Raw genomic sequence first — 25,978 nt, 5'->3', positions numbered from 1 at the left:
ACTGGTAATTTAAATTATATTAATATTTTGGAATGATATTATTTTATACCAGATTTACCCCCAAGGTGTATTGAGAAAAACCTAAATTGCCAATAAATTAAGTTATAATTATAAATATGCCACTTTTAATCTAAGCCATTAAAATTTTTGATCTAATGTTCCAACTTTAGTTCTCGGGTTCTCGGGAAACTATGAGTTCTCAAATGATCCTCTCTCTCTCTCTCTATCTCTCTCTCTCTCTCTCTCTATATATATATATATATATAAAAGATAATTATGTTACCAACAACAATTCCTAACATGTCGTGACCAATTTAAATGGTTATAAATATTGTTTTAAGGAAGTTTAATCGAATATATTAATATTACACACATTATGATGGACTATCTCAATAAAAATGGAAATTGATTTATCGGAATAATTATCTTTTCGTTTTATTCATATTTAAGTACTATTTTTTTGTATACATATAGATAACAAACTTGTTAAAAGTGTTGACATATAACCATTATGTGGTTATAACTGAATGTAACCTGCTACAGCCAGCTTTGAAAGTTCTTTGTATGAATGTGTATCAGAAAAATTAATTATTTTAAGAACTCAATTTCCTTTTTCCAATGTACTAAAGTTATTTTCGTACTTTTTACGCCATACACCAAAGAGTTTCGAGGGAAACGTTATCCTAAAAACAACCGATACAAAATTCCACAATGTGAGTATGGCATTGGCTACAGTGCTTCAATTCTCATTTGCTCCTGTAGCTGGACCACCCACCAGACGACGGCAGCAAATCCGCTCCTCAGCCGACCGGCAGGCTCTCTTCAGCCGCATCGCACCTGTCTACGATAACGTACGCCAAAAAAGTTTCATCTTTCTCACTCCAATTTTAAAATTTTATCTCCCAACCTAATTTCTTACATATGCGATTACATTTTCGCAGTTGAATGACGTGTTGAGTTTGGGGCAACATCGGATATGGAAACGAATGGCAGTTAATTGGAGTGGGTAACCATTAAATCCCTCAACTTCTCTTTCGATTTTTCGATTTACCCACATTCTGTTCCAGTATTAGAAAAAATTTCGCTATAAATATTGATTTGAAATGATAGGGCAAAAGAAGGGAATAATGTGTTGGATTTGTGTTGTGGAAGTGGGGATTTGGCATTTCTTTTGTCTCAAAAGGTTGGACTCAATGGCCAGGTTGGTTTTTCACTCTTTTCCCTTCTTCTCTCTTGCATTCACTCATCATTTGGTTACATCTTTTGTTCGCTTTTATACACCTCAATCTTGTACCCTAAATATTAAATTAATCTATTTTTTTGCAAAAAAAGCTGTTATAAGAAAACTAATGACCATTATATCTTCATTTATTCCCACAATTTATAGGTTACTGGCCTTGATTTCTCAAGAGAACAACTAATTGTTGCTTCAAAGAGACAAGAATTACGTGCAAAAGCCTGCTATTGTAATCTTAAGTGAGCATTGGTATATCTAGTTCTCGTTTGTGTGTATTGGTAAATGGTAATAGAGAAGAAAAAAAATTGGTTTCAGGGCTAATTTGGTAATTATGTTATGTCTTATAGGTGGGTGGAAGGCGATGCAGTTGATTTGCCATATCCTGATTGTTATTTTGATGCAATTACTATTGGATATGGGCTACGAAATGTAGTTGATAAATATAAGGCAATGAAGGAGGTTTATCGAGTTTTAAAACCAGGTTCTAAAGCATCAATACTTGACTTCAATAAAAGCACCGATGAATTTAGAACATCTATTCAGGTTTGTTTAACAAATGTGGAACTACTTTCAATAAATAAACCTGTAGATAAAAACAATTTAATCCATTTTATTAATAAATTTTGGATCTTTGTGACAGGGATGGATGATAGACAATATAGTTGTGCCTGTAGCAGCTGGATATGGTCTTACAGTGGAGTATCGATATCTAAAGAGCTCAATTCAAGAATTTTTAACAGGTTTGTTTCTTATTGTTGTATTGTGAAAACACGTGCATATTCTTTTTCTATATAGATGGGACCCACAAAAGCAAAATATTACTTTCAGTGTTTTTTTCTTTTAAGGCATTGTAACTTAAAAAACCTAACCAATTATGGCATTGTACTTTGATTATTTTTATTAGGCTATTGTACTTTGAAAAATCTTAAGATGACATTGTTATAATTGGGTAGATTTCTTGAAATCTAGTTATGTAATAAGAATAAATGGAATTAGGGTGCTATAATATAATAATAATAATAAACAAATATATGAAAGTATGTAGCTATTTGTTGTATTTAACTTATTAGTTTTATTATTATTTTTTTTTTATAATTTGCAAATTCTTTTACAAACAGGTGAGGAATTGGAGCATCTCGCATTGGAATCAGGGTTTTCAAGTGCTAAACATTATGAAATTAGTGGAGGACTCATGGGCAACTTGGTTGCTACACGATAAAGCAAGCTCATAAATGTTGCTAATTATTCGTTTTCATCACAAGAGATTTGTAATAAAAAGACTTAATTTGCTATTAAAACTCTTACATACATGCATTTTGCTTCATTTATTGGAAATTATGTTCATTAGGAAAACCTACTTTTCCATTTTATAATTATACACAACATTATAACCTAACAATAAAATAAACAACTTACCTAACTAAAATACATAAAATCCGGAAATAATCCTATAAACAAATCTGCCCTCTCTTCATAATATCAAAATGTTGAGACTAGGGACCGTAGTAGTGATTTCATACTGACCCACACTGACATCTTGACATATGACAGAACATGTTGTACTGTGTTTGTCTTGCTTTAAACTGATGTCAATGGGACATATGTGTTACATTTTTTTCATACCCAAAAAGGTGGGGCGTGAGTACATGACTCGTTCTTGATATTTTGTCTACACAAATGACATAAATGACCTCATTATCAAAAATAGATCATCCTTACCTCGGATAGAACTCACTATGAGAAACTGTAGCAACCGAATAAGAGCTTTCTCCCTCATGATCATGAAGCAACTTTTGTGTAATGTTGTTGAGTTCCATGGTTTTTTCGTCTGCGAAAGGAGGATTAGAAGGGAGGGGTAAATGTTCATCATCTTTTGCCAACATTTTAAGTATAGTTGACATTGTTGGCCTTAAAGATGGAGCTTCTTGGGTGCAAAGAAGTCCTACATGTACCACTTTTATAGCGACTTTCTTGAAAATGGTGTTTGGGTGAACATCCATCGAGAGGTTCGGGTCAAAGATTTGCTCCACTGTACCTTTCTGGAAGAGCTCCCATGCCTATTCATCCACAAATTATGTAATTTTTCTATTAGTCGGGAATCAATTTTGTAACTTTATGAAACATATGGATCATGTATGACAATTCGTTATTAAATAGGGATCGTTTCTATAATTTTGTGAAACATAGGGACATTTTCTATAATTTTGTGAAATACAATGACCATTTCAATACTTTTGTAAAATGCAGGGGATATTTTTAAATTTTTAAGAAACGAAGGGATCATCTTTGTAACTTTGCTATCAGACGACAAGGTCCATTTTCTATAGTTTAGTTAAATGTAGGGACCACTTCTGTAACTTTCATATCGATATAGAGACCACTTCTGTAAATTATGGGGACCATTTTTGTCAATTTTAGAGACCATTTCTATAAAACTAATTTCAAAGTAGATATTGCTTATGTAGATATCCCGATAGGACCATTTCTGTAATTTTCCTATCAACACAGGGACCAATTCTGTAAATTATGGGGACCAATTCTATAATAACATTTTATATTTTTTTTATATTACTTTGATACAGTTTTATGATAAAAAAAAATAATAAATAAAATTTATGTATCAGATGAAGATTTTTTACTTACGGTAGAGACTAGATTGTCTGTATATTCTAGTGCATTGCTTTTGTTGTTTTCCATTCCTGTGATTATTTCCAGAAGTAAAATACCAAAGCTATAGACGTCTACCTTTTCTGTTAACTGACCATAGGCTAGATACTCCGGAGCCATATATCCACTGGTGAAAAGGAAATAAAAATTAAAAATGAATATATTAATTTAGTACTTGTTTATATCTAAAGTAACCTAAAAGAGAAAATGTTCCTTTTTTATTTAATCGAACAATACTTAATCCGGTAAGAAGTATATGGATGTTTATTTTTTAATTGATACAGAAAAAATGACTTACAGTGTTCCTGCTATGGCCGTACTGATGTGACTTTTATCATCTTGAAAAGATCTGGCCAATCCAAAATCAGCTATTTTAGCACGAAGTCTCACGTCTAACAAGATGTTAGAAGCTTTGATATCCCTGTGAATAATTCGGGTCTTGGTATTCTCATGAAGGTACACCAGGCCTTCTGCTGTGCCAATAATGATTTGAAACCTCTTCTCCCAGTTTAGTTTCTTTCCTTTTATTGCATCTGTAGAAATGTTCACATATTCGTAAATACATCTTGAATTCTAGATACTGGAAATTTAAGAACATACCAAAAATAAAGAGGTCGAGGCTCATGTTGGGAACATATTCGTATATAAGAATGCTTTCGGGTCCTGAACAACTGCATCCTAAAAGCCTGACAAGGTTTTTATGTTCAACACTACTAATTATGTTTACTTCGTTGTAGAAATCAGCTGCCCTGAGTTTGTTGTTGACATAGAGCCTCTTCACAGCTATTTCTCGTCCATCTGAAAGTACTCCCTGAGTGAAATTTTCACTGCCAATATTAGTTTTATAAAGGGTCTATGATAAACTAAAACATTCGGTCCTTATTTGTTATGAAGGACAAGTCAGTATCAGTCTGAGTATAGTCCAATGCATGCCAAAATCAGTACCTTGTAGACGGTTCCAAATCCTCCTTGTCCAAGCTTCTTGGACTCATCCCAATTTGTTGTGGCTTTCTCAATAGTGGAGTATTTGAAGTTTAAGCTACTATCAGTAAGAATCTTTGCCAATTTCTCGGCATCATAAGAGCCTGAAGGAGTTATAAATTATTAGGGTTGTTTTAACAATCACCAACATGCTTTATAGTTGGCATTCAAGAACATATTTATATCATGTTGAATGAGTTGTACCTCTTCTCCTATGTTGTATATATCTGCGTCTTCTGATGTATAAAGCAATTGTCAAAGTAACAACCAAAACCACCACAGAACTAATAATGGAAATAATAATCGCTACCGTCTTCCCTGCAAAACATACAAATTAAAAATGATCATAAATATGTTAGGATTCCACTTAAGCTTCATACATGCAAAACGCTCATTTTGAAGATTCCATATGTTGGTTATTATCATATTGATTTTAACATAGAGATATTTGTATTTGAAAAATGTATTTAGCTATTTGTGTATATATTAACATATCCTTTTTAGAGTCTATATGTAAGAAATAACAACTTATTCTCACTAACTTATTTATTCTAGCAACTTTTTTTATTTAATATTAAAACATTGTACTTTTCAGTTATTTTTATAATGAAATTTTACTTTAAAAAATCCAACCAATTATAGCTTTGTACTATGAAAATCTTCACAATTATAGCGGTGGAAATTGATTTGTATATGCATGTCATTTCTATAATTTGTAAATCTTTTTAAATCAAAATTTCGTAGTAAGAATAAAAATTTACAAAATATTGACTGAAAAATCTATCCAATTATAAAATTGTACTTTGAAACTTTTACACAATCATAACAGTGAAAATTGTATTGTATTTGGATGACACTGCTATACTTATTTAGAATTTTCAAAGTACAATGTTTCAGTAGAAATAAAAGAAAGTAACATTCTATAATTAACAAATATATGGAAGTACACTGTTATTTTTTGCAGCTAACGCAATCGTTTCTCTTAATAGATATTTGGTTGGTATACCAACCATCCATTAATGAGCATGATAACATTGCAGTCAAGAGATAATTCCATTGAGCCATTGACCACCTTTTATATATAAATCATAATTAAGTAATCGTATAAAAAAACAATTCAATACCATTCTTTTTACCTTTACTTTTCGAGCCACTTGTCAACGGTAGAGGATTTAGAAAATCCTTATTGGAATACCTCATAAAACACCCCGTATTCAACGCCCTACCCTCCGACCATGGCAAACATTTCGATATCACATCAGACGCATTCTCTAAACACTTCCTACAATCCCCTAGACTCAAAGTCGTCCAACATTTCGCCATCACATAAACCGACATATTACCGCGCGCCGCCGCCACCTCTCCTCTACCAAAATACTCATCATTACTCAATGCATCTGCTACCACATTCAACACTGCCTGTTTCGTCGAATTTTGAAACTCTACACTCTCCCCCGTTATATTCCCACAAACAATTGTGTCATAAGATCCCGTATACTCTTCATAAAAGCTATAATTTAGAAGGCGCATAAAACAACCGTCGAGATATATTCGAGCCCCATTACGTGGATAGCAACTTGGAAATACAGTACGAGTTTCCGCATAACATAACACACAATCTTGTGAAGAAAGATCGTCGTAGCATTGGAAGAGTACGTAATTTGTGTTGGGTCCCGTGCCCACTTCTACGGTTGCGTTGTGTGATGTTCGCATTTGGGTGCTGACTATTTCCATTGCTTGGACATAATTTGGGACGAAGTACGTGTCATCCTCATGGATTTGTTCGTCACAAAACAACTTGATGACTTGTGTTCTCGCATCCCCATTTGAGCTTGACATAAGTAGTAAAAATGTGATTGAAGCAATTAGGAGTGATGTTTTGTACATCTTGTGTTGGATCTGAAGCACATAAATTTGTTAGTATTGATGAAACGTAAAGTATGTTGCTAATTTTTTTTTAAAACTTCGTACTTTTTTTTTTCTGGGGGGGTAAGGAAAACATGCAATAGTACATGGTTTTTCTTTATGTTTGTATGAATGTGTGAAGCTATTATTTAGAACAATAAATATATTACATAAAAAGGAAAAAAGAGAGACTGTAAATAAACATAAACTGAAACAACAAATAAATAATTTATAGCTTAGAACTTAATGTTTATAAAGCGCTTACCGATTATATATATATATATATATATATATATATATATATATATATATATATATATATATATATATATATATATATATATATATATATTCCTACTTATGGCCTCCAAGTAAACACAGTGATGTACAGGTATATAACATATAAAAGGATGGATATTAGAATGCAAAATATAATAATAAAATATATATTAGAAATCAAAGAAGCAATTGTTATTTGATCTAAAGATACCATTCTTTTATGCCCTTAAGATTGTAGGATCGAGTTTTATTAGATACATGAAATAACAAAGTTTTTTTTTTTTTAGTTTAGAAGAAGAAGAAGAAAAAAGAACTTTTAGTTTGCCTAACTTTGTTCAAATTTAGTCATTAAATTTTTTTTCTTGATTGATTTACCTCTAAATTATTTGAAATTGTTTATAAGGGTAAAATGTGAACATTTTATATATTCATGGGTAAATCAAACACAAAAAAGTTTAGTGACTAAATATGAACTAGTTGAAAGTTTGTCACCTTTTCAAGTTATTATCCGTTTTTTTTAATAATCCCTTAGTTTATTTTGCTTATTGGCAGCAATTACTTAGATTAAAATTTGATTTCAATCAAAATAATCAATAGAGTTTCACGTATAATTGAAACGCCAACTCACAAAAAAGAAATAATCAGTAGAGTTTCACAAAGGCAAAAAGACACATATAAGAGCAATAAAACGTAAAATAGATAAAAAAAATCAAAAGGAGCATGGTGAGAAGGTACATATAAAACCAACATACAAAAAGAAAAGGTAGATACAAGTAATAACTAGGAAGAAAAATATCGACATAACAAGTTGAAAATAAAAACAGTGAAAACTAGGAAAAATGCACAAACAATGTAAAGACAACTAGCACCTAAACTACTCATGTACTACTACACAACCTCGATCTTATGCATCTACACTCTCTAATCAAAACTCGTATCTTTGTAAAGAGAAAAACCTCATTCAAATTTAACACTACATCATCTTCATGCTTATTTATCATATGTTCTATCGACCTCGCATGATATACAACTACCGTCTCCACCATTTGGAGTGAGAATCGTTGCTTATGTCCTAAGTTATTTCTAAAATCACAACAATCTTTGTTTCTTCAATTTCTGTGTGATTAAAGTCGCTTCTGTTGTATTTCTAAGTGCCGTTTCTAGTACATTATACAATAAAGGTGTTGTGTTCCAGCCTCCAAAGCCTCCAAAGCTACAGTAGCCATCATTGTTGACAAAATGAAACCTACGGGACAAGTTTTTCTTCCCACCCTATGATGAACACAATTAATAGACGCAACTACAATGGTGGCTGCCAAGACTATAAATAGAGACTTCATTCTTCAGTTGTATACATCCCAAAAACACAGAGAAACAGATAGTATAACACTTAGAGTGAGAGTGTTAGTGAGAGGGTTGGTTTTTTGTAATAGTTGAGTGTGAGAGTTGCTCCTCCTATTGTAATTCTATTTTCGTGTTTAATAGAAGAGTTTTCCGACCCCAACAACTGGTATCAGAGCTTGGTTCGGTGTCCAGGGAATTCTTTACGAATTTCTCTGTTTTTTCGTCAAAATTTTTTGTCTCAAAATCCGTTTTTGAGTACACCGTTGGAAAGGGCTTGTTTCAAGGATTCCGAAAATATATTTTTCGTAATTTTTTGACCACCAGAAGGCCCTCAAATCGTTGGTCAAAGTTGGTCAAATCTCGCCGGAAAAGTCGCCGGAAAAACCAGGTGGCCGGAGAAGACTGCCGGGGAAGAAGGAGTGACGTCATCAGTGAGGTCATCATTGACCAGAATTTCAGGAAGTTGCAGTTTAGCCCCTGAAGTTCCAGAAGATTACAGAAAGGTCCCTCTGTTTCTGAAAAACTGTAGTTCGGTCCCTGTTCTTCTGAAAACATCTGTTTTGGTCCCTGGAGTTCTGAAAAGTTTCAGAAAAATCCCTGGTTGGCAGAAATATTTCAGATTGGCCCCTGTAAGTTCCGAAAATTACAGTTTAGCCCCTATAGTTCTGAAAAGTTACAAATTAGCACATAACTTTTCAAGAAAGTATATTTTGAGCCCGAAAAATTCTACCCCACCATTTTTGACGCTTCCGAATCCAACCGAGAGCTCGGTTTTATCTAATTTTTCCTCGAAATATTTGTAAAATAAATTTGCAATATTTTCGATGGAATCTACAAGTACGATTACGATGGTTCGACTTACGCCCACAAATTACAACATGTGGAAGCCAAGGATGGAAGATTTGCTTAATCTGAAAGATTTAGCAGAGCCTATAGAAAAGCAAGGCGTCAAACCCAACACGAAGACAGACGAAGTTTGGACGAGAATAAACAGGAAAACGGTGGCACAAATTCGACAGTGGATCGACCACAGTGTTTTTCATCATGTATCTCAAGAGACAGACGCGTACAAACTTTGGGAGAAGCTCGAGAATATGTATCAGGCAAAGACGGCACGCAACAAGACCTTGCTGATGAGGCACCTTGTAAACCACAAGTTACGAAGTGGTACGTCCATAACCGAGCATACGAGTCAGTTCCAGGATCTCGTAAACCAGCTCGGTGCTGCTGAGTGGGTTCTCAAAGACGAGGAACAAGCCATATTGCTCTTGAGTTCTCTACCAGATAATTGGGAGACGCTTGTTGTGACTCTCAGCAATTCTGCCCCCGGTGGTAAAGTGACAATGGAGATGGTCACAGATGCCCTAATGAACGAGGAAGCCAGAAGGAAAGAAGCTGGTACAGACCAGTCTTTTGCCCTCGTGTCAGAAAACAAAGAAAGAGGCGGAGGCAGAACTGGAGGCCGAGGTCGAGGTAGAGGCAGAGGTAGACATGGTCAAAGTAGAGGAAGATCCCAAGATCGTGGGAAATCACGAGATCGAGGGAAATCGCGAGAGCGAGGTAAATCTTCAAATACATGGTTCGAAGGCTATTGCAATCATTGTAATTATTATGGCCACAAAAGGAGTGATTGCCGAAGGTTCTTACGAGAGCAGCCCGAGACAAGCCAGAATCCAAGCAGGGAGAATGGTGAAACCATGGTCACCATAACACAAGACGTTGCCCTTGTTACATACGAGGAGGAAGCATGCCTACATGTTGAAACTCATGATGATGAGTGGGTGATTGATAGCGCTGCATCATATCATTCGACTCCAAACCGGGATTTATTCAGTACTTATAAACCCGGAGACCATGGTACCGTGAAGATGGGAAACACCAGTTTCTCAAGCATTGCTGGTATTGGTGATGTGCATTTAAAGACCAATGTTGGATGTACATTGGTGTTGAAAAATGTTCGGCATGTCCCAGAGCTGAGAATGAATCTTATCTCAGTTGGAGCTCTTGACGTTCAAGGATATGATAATCAATTCAAAAATGGCACCTGGAAGTTGTTGAAAGGTGTTATGGTTGTTGCAAGGGGAAAACTTGATGGTACTCTTTATAAAAGTCATGCAAAGTTGCTTCAACCAAGTCTCAATGTTGTTAAAGAAGAGACATCACCAAACTTGTGGCATAGAAGACTAGGCCACATGAGCGAGAAGGGATTGACGACTCTTGCAAAGAAGGAGTCCATTTCAATGGCAAAAGATGTTGCCTTGGATCCTTGTAAATACTGCCTATTCGGGAAACAACACAGAGTTTCCTTTAGCTCCACAAGAAAGAACCGCTCTGAGTTGCTGAGCCTTGTCCACTCCGACGTATGTGGACCCATTGAAGTAGAATCTCTTGGTGGAAGCCGGTATTTTGTGACATTCATTGACGATGCGTCACGAAAGGTATGGGCATACTGTTTGAGAACGAAGGACCAAGTATTGGACCGCTTCAAAGCTTTTCATGCAATGGTGGAAAGACAAACAGGCAAGAAGCTAAAATGTCTCCGATCAGATAATGGAGGCGAATACTATTCCCGTGAGTTCTCTAAATACTGCACGGAACATGGTATCAGACATGAAAAGACTGTCCCACGAACCCCACAACACAATGGTGTAGCAGAACGGATGAATCGCACCATTGTTGAGAAAGTTCGATGCATGCTCAGCATGACTAAACTCCCAAAGCCATTCTGGGGTGAAGCTGTATTGACATCTTGCTATCTAATAAATAGGTCACCTTCCGCTCCATTGAATTTTGAAGTTCCGGAGAAGATATGGACGGGTAAAGACATATCATATTCTCACTTGAGAGTATTTGGGTGCAAGGCGTTTGCACATGTATCAAGTGAACTGCGGAAGAAGTTGGACCTCAAATCCACTCCATGCATCTTTATTGGATATGGAGATGAAGAGTTCGGGTACAGGCTATGGGATCCAGAACTAAAGAAGGTTATTCGAAGTAGAGATGTGGTTTTCTATGAAAACCAGTATTATGATTTCAAGGCACCGGTTAACAAGCAACAAAGCTCCAAAGTTTCAGATATAATATCTGAAAATAAAGAAGATCTTTCCGCTGAAGAAGTGGATGAAGAAGGCGATGATGCATATCAAGAAGGTGTTGAGCAGGGGGAGCTTCCACCCCTGGATAATTCAGATCCACTGCCAGAAGTTGCAAACGAAGGAACTCAAGTTAGACGATCCGAACGAGTACGTGCTCCATCAACAAGATATCCGACTTCAAACTACATCCTTCTTACTAGTGAGGGGGAGCCAGAGAGTTTTCAAGAAGCTCAATCTCATATTGACAAAGCAAATTGGCAGAAGGCCATGGAAGAAGAAATGAATTCTTTGCAGAAGAATCAAACATATGAGTTGGTAAACCTCCCCAAAGGAAAGAAAGCCTTGAAAAAGAAGTGGGTTTTCAAGTTGAAGAAAGACGGCAAGGGAAATACTATGAAGTATAAGGCGAGACTCGTTGTCAAAGGTTTCCAACAAAAAGAAGGAATCGACTTTGATGAAATTTTTTCGCCAGTTGTAAAGATGATGTCTATTCGAGTTGTACTCGGATTAGTTGCCAGTCTAGATCTTGAACTTGAGCAGATGGATGTGAAAACAGCCTTTCTCCATGGTGATTTGGATGAAGAAATATACATGGAGCAACCTGATGACTTTAAAGTCCCAAAGAAAGAGCATCTCGTCTGTAAATTAAAGAAGAGCCTTTATGGTCTTAAGCAAGCCCCAAGGCAGTGGTACAAGAAGTTTGATTCATTTATGATGAATCATGAGTACAAGAGAACTGTTGCAGACCATTGTGTCTATCTGAAGAAGTTTCCAGATGGGAAATTTGTCATCCTTTTGCTCTACGTGGATGATATGTTGATAGTGGGCCAAGATGCAATGATGATCAACAACTTGAAGAAGGATTTGTCTAAGTTCTTTGATATGAAAGACTTAGGCCAAGCACAACAGATATTGGGCATGAAAATTATCCGTGATAGAAAATCAAGAAAATTGTTCTTATCACAGGAAGAGTATGTTGAACGTGTGATCAAAAGGTTCAACATGGAAAATGCCAAGCCCGTTGGTACGCCCTTGGCTAAGCACTTCAAGTTGAGTAAGAAAAATTGTCCATCTTCTGAGAAAGAAAAAGAAGAGATGAAGGCAGTCCCCTATTCCTCAGCCGTAGGAAGTCTTATGTATGCAATGGTGTGTACAAGACCAGATATTGCTCATGCTGTCGGTGTTGTGAGTAGATATCTAGCTAATCCGGGAAAACAACATTGGGAAGCAGTCAAATGGATACTTCGATACCTGAAGGGTAGTTCGAAACTATGTTTATGCTACGGGGGAGCAAAGCCAATCGTGGAAGGTTATACAGATGCCGATATGGCAGGAGATCTTGATAGTAGGAAATCTACATCAAGTTACATTTTTACTTTGGCAGGGGGAGCTATCTCGTGGCAATCCAAGTTACAGAAGTGTGTCGCACTGTCAACAACAGAAGCCGAGTATATTGCTGCCGTTGAAGCTGGGAAGGAGCTTATATGGATGAAACGGTTTCTTCAAGAATTAGGCTTTCCACAAGAAGAGTACATCATTCATTGCGATAGTCAGAGTGCTATGGACCTGAGTAAGAACTCGATGTACCATTCCTGTACAAAACATATTGATATACGTTATCACTGGCTTAGAGAAGCAATTGAGGGACGAGAATTGAAGTTGTTAAAGATCAACACCAATAACAATCCTGCAGACATGTTGACAAAGGTGGTGACACAAGAGAAACACAGACTATGTGCTGACATAGTTGGGATGAGGATTGTTGGACGGAGACTGGAGGGGGAGATTTGTTGTGTTCCAGCCTCCAAAGCCTCCAAAGCTACAGTAGCCATCATTGTTGACAAAATGAAACCTACGGGACAAGTTTTTCTTCCCACCCTATGATGAACACAATTAATAGACGCAACTACAATGGTGGCTGCCAAGACTATAAATAGAGACTTCATTCTTCAGTTGTATACATCCCAAAAACACAGAGAAACAGATAGTATAACACTTAGAGTGAGAATGTTAGTGAGAGGGTTGATTTTTGTAATAGTTGAGTGTGAGAGTTGCTCCTCCTATTGTAATTCTATTTTCGTGTTTAATAGAAGAGTTTTCCGACCCCAACAAAAGGCATATCAGATCACACGATTACAACCATTTCCTCACTTTTGTGAGCTTCATATTCAGTTTGTGCTCATTCTTAATAACATTTAAAACCATTTACAAGATAATGGATTGAAATGATAACAAACTTTCAATTTTGTTCACATTTAGTCATTAAACATTTTTTTATGCTTGATTAACCCCTAAATTATTTGAAATTGTTCACATTTTACCCTTATGACCGGTTATAACCGGTCATAAGGGTAAAATGTGAACAATTTCAAATAATTCAAGGGTAAATCAAGCACGAAAACAATTCCAGTGAACAAAGTTGAAAGTTCGTTACCCTCTCAAGTCATTATCCTTACAATTAAAAGCTTAGGATATCAAGGCCAAAACAATTGGTTTTAGAAATAAAGGAAATATTAATAAAAATGTTAGAAAAAAAAAGACATTTATAGGATTCCCAAAACATGAAGTTATTAGTTCGTTTTGACTTGAAATAAATTCAATTACTTAGGTATGTTTGCACATCTATTTGATACTACAATATCTCAATATTCGTTGTGATTTACATAAGATATTTTTTTATTAATGAAAAACAAACAAAAAGTGAACTACTTCACCAAGAGCATCTCATATGTTGTTTTTTGAAAGGTCGTTGTTAAGATTCTGATCTTGATCTTAAGATCATACAAAAAAATGATCACAGTCATATTAGGGTCTATCAAATGCAAAGATTTATACTACGATCTTATTCACCAAGAGCATCTCATATGTTGTTTTTTGAAAGGTCGTTGTTAAGATTCTGATCTTGATCTTAAGATCATACAAAAAAAATGATCACAGTCATATTAGGGTCTATCAGATGCAAAGATTTATACTACGATCTTATGATCCTAACTAGGGTCTTCAAATCTTAACACTCTCAACCTCTGTAGTCTTTATCATATAGTCATGATTCAAAAATTCGTCTTGAAGACGATTATTGCAAGTCGCAAGAAGTCTTATAGAACATCCACTACAAGAAAATTTCAATTAAACTACGAAAAATTCCATAACAAAAAGAAGAAATTTCGTAGCTAAAGTTGAATAACTACGGAATTTGTTACGCAATTGTCATTTCTAATTAGGAAATATCTTGACACTCATGTTATTCTCGTTGTGATCTTATCTCTTTAATTGTATACGGTCACGATAATCTTTTTTCTTTTCTTTTTTACTTAAGATGTGTTCTTCGTAGCTTTTACTGTTTAGAGCATCAAGAACTATGATTCATGCATGAAAAAGTTAAAGTTAACTCTACCAATTATGTTTTAATCAACATCAAGTTTAAATAGCTACTACACAAACAAGACCTTGAAAACAAATTTGAAGACCGTAACATTTTGATATGATCTTTCGATCCTGATCCGACCTTATGACCATGATTTTTCACAACACAAAAGGATCTTATATACGATCTGGATATTTACAACCTTGTTCTGAAGGGGTCCATGATTTTTAAAGCCATAGTGGGTGATGATGTGGCATGGATAACAACAATTTAATTCACTTTCATTTTGTTTAAGTTGGAGTTCATCCTTACCAACCGAAATGCGGTGTCATATTTTTTTCTCTCCTTTTAATTCTATTTTCTTAACCTACAGCATATCAAAATTCATCCCTTCCCACTGATATCTTTTGATGTAGTTTTTATGATGCATATAATTCAAAATGGAGAGAAGAAGAAAAAAGTCGAACAGCGGGCTGAGTAAGCCACTCGGCCACTCCACTCTATTCTTAAATCTTGATCTTAATCAATAACTCCACTATCAAACTTGTAATTTCATCGCACCTTCCACTCATCAACAACTCTACCCATTTTCAAAAAGTTGTGGGCCCACAGTGGCGTATGATTCATGCCAGTACAAAAAACAAAAATTTTAAAAATTAAAAAGAATAAAATCTATATTCCACTAAAGTACAAGAATGAAATTTCCTTTGAGGTTACTACGTGTTCAAATGAAAAACGCAATTTTGTTAGCACCTAAACAAATATTTTAGTTTTGAAAATCGGTGAAAATGAAGCATCAAATTGATAATCGAATAAGCAATTGAGATGTTTGAAGTATTTGACGAGCTTATGTCCAGTTCGATTTCAATGATCAGTAGATATCGATAATTCTCATCCTAAACAATCAGTTCTGGATAGAAATTTCATGAGTTTGTTAAAATTTAAACAACAAAATAAATGAAGAACCGAATTAATAACAATAAACTACTGAAGAACTTGATGAGATTCAGTAAATAATAATTCCTCTGTTTCTTAAGCTTCTAAAGTTCGTAAAAATTTAACATAAAAAAGCAAATCAAGTTCCTTTTTTTGGCTCCCGAATAATGATTTTATTATTGTCTTCGTCGGTCAAAACATTAAATTTTAACAAAAAACCTATATTACGACAATCGTAATAACTTTAATTCCGTTAAAAACTGTATAAAAGTGAAAAAAATTCAGATCGGAAACATACCTCTTTCACCGTGAAAACGAAGAGGAGCGGATGGAATTTTCGTTTCGTTCTTAGTTAGTGGGGTTCTGGATTATGTAGAACGGTAAAGTCAGTTCTACATACATCATTTTTGCTTGTAGAAATTAAAGAAAGTTTGACTAAGCTGATCATGCTTGAATACATAGGGTCGCCAACCCAGTTGAAATTCAATGAAAAGTCTTTCAAACAACCACTATGGAATGTTCTCTAAAATTAGTCGGAAGCAGTCAAGACTCGAGAGATAGTTGGTAGCTTGTTATCTTTAGTTTTTATTTGTGTATTAATGCTATATAAAAATAGTTGGAATTTTTTAAAATATCATATAAAATTACATAAAATGATATATTTTTAAAATATAAAATAGATACATAATTTTTTTGAAAAGTAAATAAGTCAGATTTGAAAAAATATAAAAGATCTTTTTGTTAAACACAACTGAAACAGCTTTTGAAGTTGAGTTTATTGCTTAACCTAAAGCAAGAATCTCCTACTGTCAAACAAAGTTTTTCATTTATTATCGAGCTTTTTCTTAAAAGCTAAAATATATAAGCTTTCAAAAGTTGTGTGTCGAACACCTTCTTAGACTATGTTTATTGGTATTCTCCCGATTGTTTGCTAGGCATTCCAGATGAAAAAAAAAGACATAAACTACTTTTTGCACTCTCCTTCGGCAACATATTGTTTGTCACGTTATAGGATATGAGTTGTGCCATGTTTAGACCATGTTTGGCAAAAATAAACTAGTTTATTGTAATTTAGTATTTAATATGATCATAATATTAGTTTATCTGAACTTATAAGAATGTGTGGGGATGTAACGTCTAAATTTTCAGAATAAAATTTTCATTTTTAAACTGACATAAACATTCATTTTCATAAAGGTGCATTCAAAACAAAACCATTTGTTCTTAAATTGAAATCCATAAAGCAGAGTGAATCATAAAACAGATGATGTGTGTGTACAGTCACGCATTCGCATCCTCACAAACTGTTCAAGTACCTGAAAAACATTTTTATCCATAAGTGTAAGCACGAAGCTTAGTGAGTTTCCCAAAGTATCACATACATCACAACATATACAAATAGAGTTTAATGTTATATTGTGACAACCCGAAATTTCTATTCTGTACAACCATTCACTTCAATAGAAGTCAGAACTGTTTCTGCTAACTTTTAAGCTTTTTGGAGTCAGTTTGAGTGTTCTAAAGCCTAGTACTGCAAGAGATAACTGGAGAGAGGATACTCTAGGGTTTATTGTGCATCAATAAAGTTCCAAAACTCCAAGAGTTTGGAGTTTACGGCCCAAACATGGTGTTTACGGCCGTAAACTCTAAGGAGTATAAATATGACACTTAGTCATTTTATACACTTTTTTTACCATTTCAAGCCTAGAAACTCATTTCTCTCTCAAGTAGCATCCGATTTTCCTTCTTGATCTTCAACTTTGTAAGTGTTTCTTGCCTTGTTTAGTTGATCTCTTCCATTATCTAGTGATCTTACATGATTCCATCCATGAAATCATTCCATTTTCTTAGATCTTCAAGTGTTCTTCATTTCACCAAGAACACCAAGAACACACACTAGTGTTCTTGGACTTTTAACACCCTTACAAGCTTCTATATTGTAAGTACTCTTACCTTAGCTTGTTATAGGCTTAATACACTTATTATTCAACTAGAAAACACAAAGAAACACAAGATCAAAGGTGTTTACGGTCAAGACATGTTCTTGAACCGTAAACCCTAATGAAAGGGCCATTGTGAGCCCTAGTCCCTTCCTTAGCCTTGGACACTAGTCTAGATCACTTCCTTGTGGAGTATAGGACCTTAAACAAACAAAACAACCAAGCACACATGAGTTTACGGCCGTAAACTCATGAGGAATGGTCCATGGGTCGTAAACTCTAAAAGGTAGTGCAATGGTGCCACAATTACTTCCTAAGGCTTAGACTTGAAGTAAGGATACTTCTTTATGACTTATAAGACCTCAAAACACAAAATGGTAGAAGTTACCATGGGTTTACGGCCGTAAACCCATTGGGACCGTAAACCCAAAACCGTAAACTCATGAAGAGTTTACCCTTGGACCATAAACTCAAAAGCAAAGCCCTACAACCCTTAGATGCAATCCTTGGTACTACTAGCACTTGAATCAAAGTGTTATCCATGTTTTAGGGTGTCTTTAGTTGATTAATTAGTTGTTAAATGACTAATTGGATACATATATGTGTTATTATATGTTAATTAGGATCCGTGTGTGTGTTCAAGTCTTCACTTGACACTTAGCATCCTATACCATCCGTTCATCCAAACCACTCACTACAGGTGAGTTCATACCCCTTAATTAACCTTTTGAATGATTTTAAATGTTTTTATGAGGGGAATACAAGTTGAACTATTATAGTTATTATATCAATCACATGTGATTAATAACTACCAAACAAGTGGATTTCTTACTTTTCAAACTGTGTTATCAAACAAACTACTTCAATCTGTTTTACAAACTCTTTTACATGTCAAATACTTTTATTAAACTCTTTTAAACTTATATTCTGTTAAATGTGTATCTATATAGATATAGTTATATAAGTAGGATTGTGTAACAACCGTCAAAATTCGAGTCGGTTCTAGATTTGAATAAACTTAGTTGCACATATAGGCACGACACATAATAGACTTAGTAACTAGAAGCTAAGTTATAACCTACTAGAAACTTGGAAACAAGTAGGATCGAATGATAGTGTACTTAGATTTCACATTGATATGTGAATTCTACTACTACTTAACTGTAGTGACTATCCATATTTGGGTCACTCTTTGACTCGAACACCATTTCATAAATCATATACACACATCATGCACTTACCCCAGTAGCTCAAAACCCAAACCCAAATCCTAACCCTCGTCCAGCATTTCAAGGCCCCACACCTCTGTGGGCAACAAACTTGAACAGATGGAGTCACGAGCAAAGTCAGCTGTTACCTTACAACGGAGACCGAAGCTTCTATGACTTAAGCGAGGGAGGTTCAGCTGATCGAGTCCTGCCCATCCTGGTTCGTAGGATTGCTCGGAACACCGAGCAAGGTCGAGTATCTATTGACCGAGTCCTGGAGATTGACGCCAACTCTGGCGTTAACACGGTCCGCATTTGCCAACTCGAGGTAGCTATGGAAAGGACTAGGATAACCAATGGGACTCTGCAGCAACAGCTAGCTGCATCCCAAGCTGAAGTTAGGGAACTTCGGGCTAGGCAGTCAATGTATGAAAGGCGCATGCGAGACATAGAGCGCCGTCTGTCTGAATCAAGGACTCATTCGAGTGGTTCTCGTCGTAGATAGAGCCTACTCAACCTTCTCTTTTGGATATAACTTAGTTATGTAAAACTCTAGTCTAATTTCCTATCTTTGTTAAAACTTGGACCTGTTAGGTCTTGATTAGGTCGTAGTTCTGTCAAAATTTTCCCATCTTGGTTGATGTAAGACCTACTTCTAGGTCATTTTTCCCGAACTTATTACATCTGTAATACCAGTGTTATTGACAGATATCTAATCTCATGGAAATTATTATCCAAATGCTTTCATCTGTTAGTACTAGATCTACATTCAATCATACTATTCAATTGTGTTGTTGGGCTATGGAGAGTTAGTCCATGAGTCATTCTTATCAAATTCTCCCTATTAAATTCTTATCAATATCTTCATCTTTGTAAACTTATAGTTAAAAGATGCCTCCGCGCCGATCAATGAGACGCGATCCTCCGATAACTGCAACACCACCTGCTCCCCAAATCGATATGGCAGCTCTAAATGCTGCAGTAGCTGCGGCTGTGGCAACAACCATGGATCAATATCATTCCACCAACGCCAGTGGTGTGGAAACGCCTGTTTGTTCAACCCATGGTGAAGCTCCTGTGCGCTTGAGAGAATCCTCCTATAAGGACTTCACCAACTGTAAGCCACTGTCCTTTAAAGGGACTGGCGGAGTCATTGCCCTCTCGCAATGGTTCGAAAAGACAGAGTCGATCTTCGAGATCTGCTCATGCCCGGAAGGAAGCAAAGTCAAATTTGCTGCGTGCACCATCGAGGCAAAAGCCCTGACATGGTGGAATAGCTATGTCAAGTCACTATCTCTCATAGTGGCTAATGCTATGGGCTGGGAAGCTCTGAGAGAGCTAATGAATGAAGAGTACTACCCGAGAGGCGAGATCCAAAAACTGGAGCAGGAACTGTGGAGCCTAACCATGAAAGGCTCCGACATTGTGACCTATACCGCCAGATTCTGCGAGCTGGTGGCCCTCTGTCCCAACATGGTTCACACAGAGGGAAAGAAGATAGAGAGGTACATATGGGGGCTGGTGCCTCCATTTCAAGGAAATGTTTTGGCTTCAAACCCACTACATTCGATAGTGCCAAGCGGTTGGCACAGCGGCTCATTGACCATGGGGTTCGTACCCCGGCCGCAACAACCCTGGCCATATCAGAACCCGCTAAAACCGCTGATTCCAAGCGGAAGTTCGGGGATGACAAAAAGAAGAAGAAGGCTGCCAAAAAGCAGCAGGTCGTGGCAGTTCATGCTGCGATAGCACCTGCCGCTGCTGCTCTGGTAAAGCAGTACGCTGGAAGTTTGCCCAAGTGCAACAAATGCAACTTCCACCACATCGGAGCCTGCCGAGAAATGCAGTGCTCTAACTGCAGCAGGAAGGGGCACACTACCCGTTTCTGCAAGGCTCCAGCAAAACCAATCACCCAAGTCCCCGGCACTGGTGTGGGCCAAGCTTGCTACGATTGTGGCGAGGTGGGCCACTACAAAAGGAATTGCCCGAAGGCAGGGAACGCCGGTGGAGTGGGAAGAGTTCTGGCCATAGGCCACGAGGAGGCGGTTTCCGACCCCACAGTGGTCACTGGTACGTTTCTCCTCGATAACTCTTATGCATGCATACTGTTTGATAGTGGAGCGGAGAGGAGTTTCGTGAACCAAAAATTTGCTCATTTACTTAAGCAAAAATCACCAGCACTTAAAGAACCGTTCACTATAGAAATGGCTAATGGGAAGACAGAGAGCACTAGCAGTATATTCATAGGATGTACTCTAACTTTAGATAGCCATTAATTTTCGATCGACCTCATGCCGGTCTCAATTAAAAGTTTCGACGTCATTATCGGCATGGATTGGTTGAGTTTACATCGTGCCGACATCATGTGTTATGAAAAGGTTGTTCGCCTTAATCTACCGTCTGGTGAAACTCTAGTAATCTACGGTGACAAACCCGACACTAATCTTCGCCTCATCTCGAGCATTCAAGCCAAGAAATTCTTGCGAAAGGAATGTCGCGCATTCCTTGCTCATGTTGTCGATGTGAGCCAAGAAACGAAATCTATTAAGAATATTCCAGTAGTACGTGATTTTCCCGACATCTTTCCAGAAGAACTCCCAGGACTACCTCCGCAACGTCAAGTCGAGTTCAGAATCGACTTAGTTCCAGGGGCTACCCCAGTAGCCAAATCGCCCTATCGTCTAGCACCTGTAGAGATGCAAGAACTGTCCGGTCAACTTAACGAACTGCTCAGCAAGGGCTTTATAAGACCAAGCTTCTCACCCTGGGGAGCTCCAGTCTTATTCGTCAAGAAGAAAGACGGATCGTTTCGTATGTGCATCGACTACAGGGAGCTCAACAAACTGACCGTCAAAAATCGTTATCCTCTGCCTCGCATAGATGATTTATTTGACCAACTTCAAGGGGCGAACTTCTTTTCAAAAATCGATCTAAGATCCGGATATCACCAACTATGAGTGCTAGGGGAGGATGTCCCGAAGACAGCCTTCCGAACTCGTTATGGGCACTACGAATTCGTAGTGATGCCGTTCGGATTAACAAACGCGCCCGCAATATTCATGGATTTAATGAATAGGGTGTGTCGTCCTTACTTGGATCAGTTCGTCATCGTCTTCATCGATGATATACTTATCTATTCTCGTAGTAAGGAGGAGCATAGTCGACATCTGCGACTAGTCTTAGAAACGCTGCGTTCGGAGAAGCTTTATGCGAAGTTCTCGAAATGCGAATTTTGGATCCGAAGAGTCGAATTCTTAGGACACATGGTTAGCGAAGAGGGAATACACGTGGACCCTTCCAAAATCAAAGCCATTGAGAGCTGGTCAGCACCAAAGACGCCTACATAAATTCGTCAATTTCTAGGCCTCGCTGGCTACTATCGCAGTTTCATTCAGAACTTCTCCCGAATTGCGAAACCTCTTACAACACTGACCCAGAAAGGCGTAGCCTTTGACTGGGAAGAGAAGCAGGAGAGAGCGTTCCAAACACTCAAGCGAGCCTTGTGCACCGCACCAATACTATCCCTCCCCGAAGGGATAGAAGACTTCGTTGTCTATTGTGATGCGTCAAATCAAGGGCTCGGCTGTGTTCTGATGCAACGAGGTAAGGTCATCGCCTATGCCTCGAGACAGCTGAAGACACACGAGGTCAACTACACCACTCACGATCTCGAGCTAGGAGCAGTTGTGTTTGCTCTGAAGATCTGGATACACTACCTATATGGTACAAAACGTACTATCTTTACAGACCACAAAAGTCTACAACATATATTCGACCAGAAGGAGCTCAACATGAGACAACGACGGTGGGTCGAGCTACTCAGTGACTACGAATGCGAAATTCGTTATCATCCGGGTAAAGCCAACGTAGTAGCTGACGCCCTAAGTCGGAAAGAATACTCTGGTCGTAGAGTCAAATCATTGACTATGACTATCCATTCACATTTGTCCACGCAAATTAAGGAGGCTCAGCTCGACGCTTTGAAACCTGAAAATGTGGCGAGTGAATCCCTTAGAGGGATGGATAAGAACTTAGAAGTCAAGGGTCTTGGAGCTTTTTATTTCATGGATCGGATCTGGACACCGAGACACGGTGGTTTCAGAGACTTGGTCATGACCGAGGCGCACAACACTCGTTATTCTGTCCACCCAGGTTCAGATAAGATGTATCTGGATCTTAAAAAGCTATACTGGTGGCCTAACATGAAAGCAGAGATTGCTACCTTCGTGAGTAAATGCCTTACTTGTGCCAAGGTCAAGGTCGAATACCAGAAACCCTCAGGTCTACTACAACAGCCGGAGATACCAGAATGGAAGTGGGAGCGGATCACTATGGACTTCATAACCAAGTTGCCCAAGACAACGGGTGGACTTGATACCATATGGGTCATCGTCGACAGATTGACCAAGTCCGCACACTTCCTGCCTATCAAAGAAACAGACAAGATGGAGAAGCTTACAAGAACCTACATTCGGGAGATTGTACGACTGCACGGTGTTCCCATATCCATTATCTCAGACAGAGATAGTAGATTCACTTCGAGGTTCTGGCAGTCGCTACAAAGTTCCCTAGGAACTAGGCTGGACATGAGTACAGCCTACCATCCACAGACCGACAGACAAAGTGAGAGGACTATACAAACCTTGGAAGATATGTTGCGAGCCTGTGTGATCGACTTTGGGAAAGCATGGGATACTCATTTACCCCTTGTCGAATTTTCCTACAACAACAGTTATCACACAAGCATAAAGGCTGCTCCATTTGAGGCCCTCTATGGCCGAAAGTGCAGATCCCCTCTGTACTGGGCTGAGGTGGGTGATACCTAGTTAGCTAAAGGACGAGTTCCTGAAAGCACTCTCACAGATCCGGAGATCATTCGGGAAACGATAGAGAAGATCGTTCAGATTCGTGAACGATTGAAAGCCTCTAGAGACCGACAGAAAAGCTACGCAGATAAACGAAGGAAACCGTTGGAATTCCAGGTGGGAGACCATGTTCTATTGAAGGTCTCACCCTAGAAGGGCTTAATACGCTTTGGAAAGCGTGGAAAGCTAAATCCAAGATACGTAGGGCCTTTCGAGATTCTCGCTAGAATCGGCCCTGTAGCTTACAAACTTAACTTACCCCGCAAACTCAGTAACGTACATTCTACTTTCCACGTCTCGAACTTGAAAAAGTGTCTGTCCGACGAGACTCTTGTAATCCCACTCGACGAGATCGAGATCAACGAGAGCCTCAACTTCGTGGAAGAACCTGTGGAGATCATGGACTGGGAGGTCAAGCAAACGAAACAAAGTCGTATCCTGATAGTGAAGGTTCGCTGGAACGCCAAGCGAGGACCTGAATTCACTTGGGAGCGAGAGGATCAGATGAAACTGAAATATCCTCGTCTTTTTACTTAGTTATTTGTAACTACTTATTTGCTTAAACTCTAATTTCGGGACAAAATTCCTTCTAACGGGGGGATGATGTGACAACCCGAAATTTCTATTCTGTACAACCATTCACTTCAATAGAAGTCAGAACTGTTTCTGCTAACTTTTAAGCTTTTTGGAGTCAGTTTGAGTGTTCTAAAGCCTAGTACTGCAAGAGATAACTGGAGAGAGGATACTCTAGGGTTTATTGTGCATCAATAAAGTTCCAAAACTCCAAGAGTTTGGAATTTACGGCCCAAACATGGTGTTTACGGCCGTAAACTCTAAGGAGTATAAATATGACACTTAGTCATTTTATACACTTTTTTTTACCATTTCAAGCCTAGAAACTCATTTCTCTCTCAAGTAGCATCCAATTTTCCTTCTTGATCTTCAACTTTGTAAGTGTTTCTTGCCTTGTTTAGTTGATCTCTTCCATTATCTAGTGATCTTACATGATTCCATCCATGAAATCATTCCATTTTCTTAGATCTTCAAGTGTTCTTCATTTCACCAAGAACACCAAGAACACACACTAGTGTTCTTGGACTTTTAACACCCTTACAAGCTTCTATATTGTAAGTACTCTTACCTTAGCTTGTTATAGGCTTAATACACTTATTATTCAACTAGAAAACACAAAGAAACACAAGATCAAAGGTGTTTACGGTCAAGACATGTTCTTGAACCGTAAACCCTAATGAAAGGGCCATTGTGAGCCCTAGTCCCTTCCTTAGCCTTGGACACTAGTCTAGATCACTTCCTTGTGGAGTATAGGACCTTAAACAAACAAAACAATCAAGCACACATGAGTTTACGGCCGTAAACTCATGAGGAATGGTCCACGGGTCGTAAACTCTAAAAGGTAGTGCAATGGTGCCACAATTACTTCCTAAGGCTTAGACTTGAAGTAAGGATACTTCTTTATGACTTATAAGACCTCAAAACACAAAATGGTAGAAGTTACCATGGGTTTACGGCCGTAAACCCATTGGGACCGTAAACCCAAAACCGTAAACTCATGAAGAGTTTACCCTTGGACCATAAACTCAAAAGCAAAGCCCTACAATCCTTAGATGCAATCCTTGGTACTACTAGCACTTGAATCAAAGTGTTATCCATGTTTTAGGGTGTCTTTAGTTGATTAATTAGTTGTTAAATGACTAATTGGATACATATATGTGTTATTATATGTTAATTAGGATCCGTGTGTGTGTTCAAGTCTTCACTTGACACTTAGCATCCTATACCATCCGTTCATCCAAACCACTCACTATAGGTGAGTTCATACCCCTTAATCAACCTTTCGAATGATTTTAAATGCTTTTATGGGGGGGAATACAAGTTGAACTATTATAGTTATTATATCAATCACATGTGATTAATAACTACCAAACAAGTGGATTTCTTACTTTTCAAACTGTGTTATCAAACAAACTACTTCAATCTGTTTTACAAACTCTTTTACATGTCAAATACTTTTATTAAACTCTTTTAAACTTATATTCTGTTAAATGTGTATCTATATAGATATAGTTATATAAGTAGGATTATGTAACAACCGTCAAAATTCGAGTCGGTTCTAGATTTGAATAAACTTAGTTGCAC

General features: G+C 37.4%; 2 protein-coding genes across 3 annotated transcripts; one reads left to right on the top strand and one right to left on the bottom strand.

Moving 5' to 3' along the window:
- Positions 1-638: 638 nt before the first annotated feature.
- MENG (S-adenosyl-L-methionine-dependent methyltransferases superfamily protein) lies at positions 639-2,590 on the top strand. Its single transcript, XM_079068403.1, has 7 exons — positions 639-851; positions 942-1,006; positions 1,111-1,201; positions 1,388-1,476; positions 1,585-1,780; positions 1,878-1,977; positions 2,356-2,590. Exons 1-7 carry the CDS (start codon positions 720-722, stop codon positions 2,454-2,456), a joined length of 774 nt encoding a protein of 257 aa, XP_078924529.1. The 5' UTR covers positions 639-719; the 3' UTR covers positions 2,457-2,590.
- On the bottom strand, positions 2,351-16,372 carry LOC145133467 (cysteine-rich receptor-like protein kinase 2). 2 transcript variants are annotated; one of them, XM_079068401.1, is made up of 8 exons: positions 16,107-16,372; positions 6,022-6,784; positions 5,090-5,203; positions 4,850-4,989; positions 4,505-4,715; positions 4,203-4,437; positions 3,881-4,031; positions 2,351-3,294 (listed from the first exon to the last, which is right to left on the bottom strand). In XM_079068401.1, exons 2-8 carry the CDS (start codon positions 6,770-6,772, stop codon positions 2,953-2,955), a joined length of 1,944 nt encoding a protein of 647 aa, XP_078924527.1. In that variant the 5' UTR covers positions 6,773-6,784; positions 16,107-16,372; the 3' UTR covers positions 2,351-2,952. The 2 variants fall into 2 exon arrangements, with proteins under 2 accessions (XP_078924527.1, XP_078924528.1); XM_079068402.1 differs by having other exon boundaries at positions 3,983-4,031.
- Between the last annotated feature and the right edge of the window lie 9,606 nt (positions 16,373-25,978).

This window comes from Lactuca virosa, chromosome 8, assembly GCF_052849685.1.
Source record: "Lactuca virosa cultivar CGN04683 chromosome 8, Lactuca_virosa_CGN04683_v6, whole genome shotgun sequence".
NCBI classification, from domain to species: domain Eukaryota; kingdom Viridiplantae; phylum Streptophyta; class Magnoliopsida; order Asterales; family Asteraceae; genus Lactuca; species Lactuca virosa.
The sequence above is the reverse complement of the archived record's forward strand: the minus strand, read 5'-3'. Positions and strand labels throughout refer to the sequence as shown.